Genomic DNA, 9,219 nt, shown 5'->3' on the forward strand with positions numbered 1-9,219 from the left:
TGGGAAAGAATTTAATCTTAAAATCATTTCATTCAATGTTTTGGTAATACCATAGGAGGAAAGCACACCTGTTTATTTTTACCAACAAGAATACTTATTTTAGATGTAGATTTTCTAAATTTGTTAATCTGTAGTTTCCACTATTCTATTTCCACAAATGTTGGTAAAATATTTCAAAGCCTATTTTCAAAATGCATTAGCCTATAGCTTTTGGCAACTTATTATTACTGTTTTTTAAATCCTTTGCTGCCTTGGGAAGTTTTCTTGAAGAGCAAATTGACCAACAGGTAAATATACTGCTAGAGATTTAATCCTGGATATTAACTACACAAAATTCTTGCATGCACGCACATTGTGATATTTGTCACATTCATGATGCAGATCATGGTGTCTGACTTCTCCTGTGATGCAGTCTTTTAGAGGTACTAAATTCAAGGAAACTATCCTTTTTCATGTTTAAGTCAGATGAAGGTTTATGAGATTAAATATTTCATCACAGTTATGTAGACTTCCCTGAATTTGGTGGATTCATTTTTCACTTAATAAATAAAACCATTAAAAGAAAAGTTACCACTGTAGGCTACATCCAGGAATTAAGATTTGATTATAAGAAAAAGGATAGCTTATCATATAGGGTCATATTATAATGTTTCTTTAATATTTAATAGGAAAAGAAATTCTTATTTTCTTAATGATTTATTTCTTTCCTCTACCCCTAAAGATACCCATTCTAGAAATAAAACTGAAGATCTTTCCAGTTCTTGGAGTAGTAGGTGGAGCAATATTTTCCTGTTCAAATTATTTCCATGTTATCCTCCATGGTGGTGTTGGGAAGAATGGATCCACTATAGCAGTAAGATACTAATTTCATCATCATTTAGTATTAATTTTATTACAAGTTTTATTATCAGATACAGAGATACTAAAAAAATCCCAATGTTCCAAGAATGGGGAAGGGAACCACACATAATACAAGAAGTATTTTAAAAAGTTTTTACTGGGGGTGCTTGGGATGGCTCAGTGGTTAAGCAGCTGCCTTCCGCTCAGGACATGATCCCAGGGTCCTGGGATGGAGACTCACATTGGGCTCACTGCTAAGGAGGGAGTCTGCTTCTCCCTCTCCCTCTTCCTGCTGCTGCTCCCTCTGCTTGTGCTCTCTCCTTTGCATGCTCTCTCTCAAATAAAGTCTTAAAAAAAAAAGTTTTGACTGATAAAGCATTTTTCCTTTCTACAGCCTTTTTCTTAGTAGACTTTTCTGACATCCTGTTTAATCATCCACTGTCCCATTACTGTACAAAATTGAGTGGCCATTTGTTTTCTTGTGCCTTACACTAATAGGGGAGAGGAGAAGAAGGAAATGAGTTCCTTATTTAATAGCAAGAAAGTTGCCAAAGGTCATGGTTTCACATACGGGGCAATTTTTTACTCATGAAATAAATGTTACAGACATTTCACTGGAATATATTTTAAAAATTATTCTTATATTTTTAAAAGGTAAAATTTTAAACCTTAATTCTTATGTTGAATAGGTACACCTTGTGTTTCTGGGGGTTCTTTTTACACTTTGCTCATGCTATAATACTTTTGTATTTATTCATATATATATATATGTATATATATATATCTCTCTTTTTATTTTTTTAAAACTTCTTCAATACTTTTATGTGGGAGTCAGAATTCTTGCCAACTTCTAAACAAACATAATATCTATGTTTTTAAAAACCATCCTGTCATCTTTAAGACAAACATAAGAAGATAAGTACTCAGTGCAGTGATGTCATTTTTTATCAAAACACTGTTGGGGGTGCCTGGGTGGCTCAGTTGGTTGAGCATCCATCCCCCCTCAGGTCTTGATCTTAGGGTGGTGAATTCAAGCCGTATATTGGGCTCCATGCCCCAGAGCCTACTGAAAAAGAAAAAAAAAATTTTTTTTAAACATTGTTGGAATGTCTTTTTAGAATCATTTGGGCTATAGCTTACTCTCTTGATTTCTTTGGTGCTGTGGTTCAAAATTTCTGTCCTTTAAGAGTAGATTTTCTGAGGTGTGTAGTCATTTGACCTCAGTACAGTACTATGTGTGAGGTACTTAGGAATACTTGTTTCTTGACCATGGAAGATAAATTAGAGTATTACGTGCAACATGAAATTTACTAAAGAAAATAAGATTTAGTGAGGATCAGTGTCCACTTTAGAGAGTATTTTATTAAGAAGTAATAAATAACCCTATTGATAAATGTAATTTAATATTTAAAAGTAATAAATAACCCTATTGATAAATGTTTGAAGGAAGACATAAAAATCAAACACTATGACTAAGAAGTGGTTGATTTCTAACTCTTATACTGGTGATTTTCCAATATTTTTTAGCAGCATATTTTTTTTTAGCATTTTTTAAAAAAGATATTATTTACTTGAGAGAGAAAGAGCAAGCAGAGAGAGCGCATAGGCAGGGGAGAGAGGGAGTGGGAGAAGCAGACTCCCTGCTGAGCAAGGAGCTCTATGCAGGGCTCAATCCCAGGACCTCTGGACCATGATCTGAGCCAAAGGCAGACACTTAACCAACCGAACCACCCAGGATCCTCAGCAGCAGATTTTCTTGAATAAAATGTACAAAACCATAATACAGATAAGAGCACTATTAGTCTAAATTTTTATAACTTATTAACATATACATATTTTATTATATATAATATGTATATTTTATTATATGTATCATATACATATATACTATATATATATAGTATACATATTTTATTATGCATAGTTTGTATAATAGTATTTATTGTGTTTATAATCTTACTACTGTAATTCTGGTAGTATTCTAGTAGTAATTATTCTAGTAAATTCTAATATAACATATAAACAATAAACAAGAATAATGCTATTTTAATGAATGTATTTAAATTGGTAGTTCTAGATTTAGTAAACCTTAATACCAAATTTATTTCAGTATTTTGTTTGGGATAAGCAGTACTGAGAGAATCTGATTCACATGGATAAAAATGTAATGTGTTGGATTTACAGTGTTACACAAGAGCTTTTGCTGTCTAAACACAAAAAAGGCAAGGGTGAGGGGTGTTGATATATAGAGAGACTAGGGCAGAATTAAACTTTTCCTATCAGTGTAATGTTAATATATTTTATAAAATTGGGAGGTTGGGGTGCCTGGCTGGCTTAGTTGATAGAGCATGTGACTCTTGATCTTGGGGTTATAAGTTCAAGCCCCACTTTGGGTGTAAAGATTAGTTAAAAATAAAATTTTGAAAAATAAGTAAAAAATTGTCAGGTTAAAGCTTTGTTTCGATATCTGCACAAAAATATGTAAACTTGACAATCAAATGTTGATGGCTTTCAGCATAGTAAAATTTGGTATAGAATAAGTCATATTTTTTAGTGGTAGTTTAAAATGTGTGTATATATAAAATTGAAATCACACATCTGTGGCACCATATTACCTGTGTGTAACCCTAGAGTTTTATGGGAGTTTGTAGGCACAGTTAAGGTCTACATACTCCTTAAGTCCATACACTCCATTATGTTTTTCTTTAGGTGTTTAATTACTAACACAAAATAGGTGTTCAGAAAATGTTTGCACTGTGATAAATGCAATGTTAAAATATGATGCTGATTTTCTGATTTATCCCTTAGGGCACTAGTGTCTTGTCACCTGGACTCCACATAGGAATAATTATTATATTGGCAATAATGATCTATAAAAAGTCAGCAACTAATGTGTTTGAAAAGCATCCTTGTCTTTATACCCTTATGTTTGGATGCGTCTTTGCTAAAATTTCACAAAAATTGGTGGTAAGAAATTCTTTTATTTATATTTCATGGTATAAATAATGTATTTGGTCCTCAAATACAAGGCTGGAAACTATTTCATAAAATGGGTAGGTTTTCAATGGCATTATCATTATAATAAATAGTTAGCTATTTATGCTCCAAGTAAAACTGTGAATGGGTTAATGTTATATTCAGGGAGATAGTTTCTTTTCTGTATGCTAAGTTCTTTTAATTAGCTGTTTAGCTACATTGTCAACTATAGCTTTCTGATATCAAGGAATTTAAATATTGGGAACTTTAATGAGCTACCCAGTTATGAATTTGAGAAACTTTAGAATTAGCATTTCCATATTAAATGTGAGAAAAATGGTTTCTATTTTTGTCTTAACAGTGAATTAAAGTTATAATTCTTTCCTGAAAAATAAAAGCTAAAATACTTAAAATTTAATAGTGAAATTATTTTGTTTACTTTTTTATAGATAGCTCACATGACCAAAAGTGAACTGTATCTTCAAGACACTGTCTTTTTTGGCCCAGGTCTTTTGTTTTTAGACCAGTACTTTAATAATTTTGTAGACGAGTATGTTGTTCTTTGGATAGCAATGGTAAGTTCTTTCCTGCTAAGATTTTTATTTATTTTTAATAGATGTCAGATAACCCTATGCTTAAGAGTCATTTCAGTGAGATAGCAGATAGTCTTACTATCTATATTGTAAATGTTTCTGAATATTTAAAATTAACTCCTTTTAAGCTGTGAATTGTGTTTTTTGTGTGTGTATGTGTGTGTATAGAAATGGCCCAGATTGGGACGCCTGGGTGGCTCAGTTGGTTAAGCGGCTGCCTTCGGCTCAGGTCATGATCCCGGCATCCTGGGATCGAGTCCCACATCGGGCTCCTTGCTCGGCAGGGAGCCTGCTTCTCCCTCTGCCTCTGCCTGCCTCTCTGTCTGCCTGTGCTCGCTCGCCCTCTCTCCCTCTGTCTCTGACAAATAAATAAATAAAATCTTTAAAAAAAAAAAAAAAAAAAAAAAAAAAAAAAGAAATGGCCCAGATTATCTGGAGATTAGGCTTTCAACAACTTAAATCCTTAAAAACCCAATTGTGTACCTTAAAAATAGATCTTTCTCCCCCACCAAAAACAATACAAAGAAGTCAAAAATCACTTCACTCTGCCCAGAGAACGGCAGATACTTTTTTAGGTGTCTGACTTTTATTTAATCAAGCTTATTAGAATTTTTTGAGCTTATAGCAGGTAACAGGTGAATTAGATGGAATTAGTGTTAGAATATGTGGGCCTTTATTGTATCAAGAACTGTTGGCTAATATTTAAGAAACAAAACAGAAAAAAAACAGTACTAGCAATTATAGGATTCTGGGACCATTTTGTTCTAGAAGTAAGCAACCTGATATATCTGTTTGGCTCTTGAGGACAGTGCATAACTTATATCAATAATGATGACTCATCAAGCAAAGGTTAAATTCTCATTGAATATGTCCAGCTTAAGAAAGTGGTACAGATAATATATATATTAGTTTCTACTCAAAATGATTATAAAACACAAAATTATGCACTTAAGAGAGCTCTAGCTCTGAGGAGGAGAAAATCACTGTTGGCAACACCTTAATCACAAACATGGATAAAGGGAGCATTATTCAATTTTTTTAAATTGAGACATTATATTTATGGTCTTCGGTTAATGATGGTTCTGAACAACTTTGCTCTGTTTTCCCCTACCTTTGGACCTCGCACCTAATTGTTAGTGATAGATAAATACATATTAAAGTGTGCTAAAAGAAATCCTTCAGTGAATCTCTTGATAGTTTGAATAATGTACCCTATTTGTTAGACTCAGGCCTTGAAATATATCTGTTCTGCACACAGACCACAGGAGTACCTCTGATGATTCTTTATACTAGGTTCTATAGTATTATTCTTTTTTCTGGAGTAAATAGCTTAATATCCATTCATGGCAATTCAGAAGTCTTTCATTCTTCAAATGGTGGTGAGATATAAATCTTAATCCTTGGAAGTTTTTCAGGAAATAGTCTAAAAAGTGTTAAAATCTAAAGTCTAAAAAAGTAAATCTAAAATCTAAAGTCTAAAAATCAGAATAATTTCCTTTAATTTTCTATCCAGTATACATATTTTTAGGGCTCCAAAACAATCTAAGAAATAGGGTGATTATTCAAAATATCCAAAAATTCAATGTAGGGTTACTTTTACTAAGCTTGTATATATGTTATCAATTTAATTATGTTTAACATAATTAAAACACCAGGTATTAAAAATTTGAGCATCTATCTTATAGTGAGTGAGTTGGCCTGGTTTATGCCAGTGGTAGAGATTATGGTGAGGAAGACAAATTGAATTTTTCTCTAAAACACTATGTGGACCACAATTTAAAACAACAACAGAAAACACTTATGTGGACCAAACAAAACATATGTGCCCTCTAGCATCCTTACACAAAATCTTCTTACTTCAGAGAGAAAAGGATCAGATAGAGCTTTTCAGGTAAATGATATGGGAGATTTTCCCCTCATAGGTGAGAATTCCCTCTCCACTGGTAGAGCTGTGAGTCTCCCTCTCTGAAAGGAAGCATTTCCTCCTGGTCTTTGGTAGACTTTTTAGAGTGTGCCTTCCTCTTTAATTTTGTATTCAACACAATTTTGTATATGCCTCCCCTCAACTAAGGTCTTTTCCAGGCCTTTACTTTCTTACAACCATCTCAAAGGAAAAAGAAATGTATATGATGGAATGATTTTATTAATAGTGACTGGCAACCCTTCTAATAGAAAATTTAGGCTTTGTTGCACAGCAGAAAATTTAAAGAATGTGGAGTCAGAAGACCAATTTTGTTACCTTCCATCTTTTGTATTTTTGTCTAGGAGTTTTACCACTCTGAGCCTCAGTTCTTATAACTGTGAAATACATTGCATGTTCCAGAGGATTATAGTGAGGTCCAAATATGAAATATATGAGAGTACTTGAAATTATAGTATTTCCACTGAGGAATTTTAGATTAAGGTGTGAGATCCAGGGGGGGTGGGAAGAGGGAACAGAAAAATAGACCGTAATACATTTCTTTTTTTTTTTTTTTTTTTGCTTCCAAAGGTTGCTTCTTCATTTGATATGATGATGTACTTTAGTGCTTTGTGCCTGCAAATTTCAAGACACCTTCATCTAAATATCTTCAAGACTTCATATCATGAAGCACCTGAACAGGTTCACAAGCATATTGACTAATAGCCCAAGGAAAAGAGAAGCAGTTAGGGGAACCTATGAGTGAAGGAAATTCCCCTTTGCAGGAGGCTAGTATACAATAAATAAGGTTATATTTGAATATAAAACACTAAGTCTTATAGATTCCATTGTTTATTTCAGTTGTGAAGTCCTCATTGTGTATCAACATTTTGATCACAGGTATTATCAGAGTATTACAATCTATAACTTAGAAACAAAATCAAAGAAAGATATTTCAATTTTCTGAGGACAAGAAGGTAAACCACTGTCGTTCCAAAGATCAGTCTCTGTCTCAAAAGTCTTTGTCAGATACTCGGGGTTTTCATTGCTAAAGGATTACATAAAAATTCAGGGCTTAAGGATTTTAGCCACCTTAAGGGTGATGCTTACTTCAATTGCAAAAATTTGACAAGTTCATAATACTGCATAAGTGCATGGATTGTAATACTGTAGTTACTGAAACAAATGATGTTATAAGAAATGGTATTTTTTAATTAGCAGTTTTTCAAGTTATAATTACTATTGTATAAAAGGCAATACTTGCTTGCAACTAGAATTTAAAGGGGCTACCAGAATTTTCTATAATTTTTTTAGTAAGAGGAATTTGTCTTACCAGTTCAGAAAGGCAAATGAATTTTTATACATCATTCCTTGATATTCTAAGTTAAAATTTCATTGTCATAAAAAAAGTGGACATTAAAGATCCCCTTTTATGAAACATAAAGTAGCTAAAGCAAGGTTGATATAAGAAAATTAGTGATTTATGGGGCTCCTGGGTGGCTCAGTCAGTTAAGCGTCTGCCTTCTGCTCAGGTCATGATCCCAGAGTCCTGGAATCAGCCCCTAGTCACCAGGTTCCCTGCTCAGGTGGAAGCCTGCTTCTCCTTCTCCCTATACTCTTTCTCCCTCCACCCCCACCACCTCATCCTCTCTCTCTCTCTCTCTCACTCACTCTCTCTAATAAATCTCTAAAAAGAAAAAAGAAAATTAGTAATTTATGACAACATGGCAAAAATATCTTCCCTTTCCAGTAACAACCAAAGTTACCTCAAATAGATGACTCATGAGGAAAGGGGGATAATGTAATTATCAGTCATCCCATCACTAAATAGATAATGTACTGATCTTTTCTTTCCACTCTCACTTAAAAGTTTATGTTGCTCATTGTGACTCAGACTCCCCATCTTACCTTATTTTTAATTTTGCCCAACAGTTCTGTAGACCATAAGGCACATGATGAAATAATCAAAAAAATAAAGGAGTAATGAACACATACTATATATTAAGCAATAAAAAGGCATATTGAAAAAATAGTGGAAGTTGATATTCCTTGAAAGGAAAAAATACGTGAATTAAGTACACAGAAACCACTCTGGAGTGCTTATTTTGTTTCTAACTTTTACTCAAACTCAAATAGGACTTTTTTAGGTGTTTGAATGGTACTTAAGATTTAGATACCAAGGGTGACTGGGTGGCTCAGTTGTTAAGTGGCTGCCTTCGGCTCAGGTCATGATCCCAGGGTCCAGGGATTTAGGCCCACATTGGGCTCCCTGCTTGGCGGGAAGCCTGCTTCTCCCTCCCCTGCTCCCCCTGCTTGTGTACCCTCTGTCAAATAAATAAGTAAAATCTTTAAAAAAAAAAAAAAAAAGATTTAGATTCCAGCATAAATTTTGGCTTAAAAGAAGTCCTTTACAAAATTTAGAAACTGGCTCCTTAATATTAGATAATTAATTTCTTCCTATATAAGTTATCATAGTTTAAAAAAAAGAGAGTCAGTATGGACTTGCTTTTTAAAACTTGGAACACCTTAAAACTAAGGTAAAGGTGGGTCATGGGGTAAAAATTAAAGTTTAAAACATGAAAAAAACAGGAGAAAATCAATCTTCTCCTCCTAATGGGGATATTTTTCATTTTGAATGATTTAATGAAAGCAATTTCAGCAAAAGATAGTAAGTTTAGCTGACATATTTTAAACAAATGCTCAAACAGTTTAATATTTACTAAACCCCAGTGTTTCATATGTTATTCTGTTTTAAAAAATGCAAATTTTTAGTGACAGGTATGAAGTTAACTATTCAAGTTTGGAAAGGAATATAATCAAACTTCATATATTTACTGAATATCAAAACAAACAATATTTTCAAACAAAATATTTACTAGGTATTAAAGACAGATGTGAAATATTTAAACC

The 9,219-nt window shown here is 33.1% G+C and overlaps 1 protein-coding gene across 4 annotated transcripts in view; it reads left to right on the forward strand.

Annotated features, from left to right (window-relative positions):
* The window catches only part of CHPT1 (choline phosphotransferase 1), a 31,017-nt gene that overhangs the window by 20,962 nt on the left and 836 nt on the right, over positions 1–9,219 (forward strand). For 2 of the 4 annotated variants that reach the window (XM_032844295.1, XM_032844297.1), the window contains exons 5-8: positions 722–853; positions 3,649–3,807; positions 4,266–4,391; positions 6,901–7,011. In XM_032844295.1, the coding sequence (XP_032700186.1) occupies positions 722–853; positions 3,649–3,807; positions 4,266–4,391; positions 6,901–7,011 (528 nt within the window). Of the gene's footprint in view, positions 1–721; positions 854–3,648; positions 3,808–4,265; positions 4,392–6,900; positions 7,098–9,219 lie in introns of all 4 variants that reach the window. The other 2 variants (XR_004381107.1, XM_032844296.1) reach the window with 2 other exon arrangements.

The sequence above is a fragment of the Lontra canadensis genome, unplaced genomic scaffold (assembly GCF_010015895.1).
Source record: "Lontra canadensis isolate GAN:19392208 unplaced genomic scaffold, GSC_riverotter_1.0 scaffold150, whole genome shotgun sequence".
In the NCBI taxonomy this organism is placed as follows: Eukaryota; Metazoa; Chordata; class Mammalia; order Carnivora; family Mustelidae; genus Lontra; species Lontra canadensis.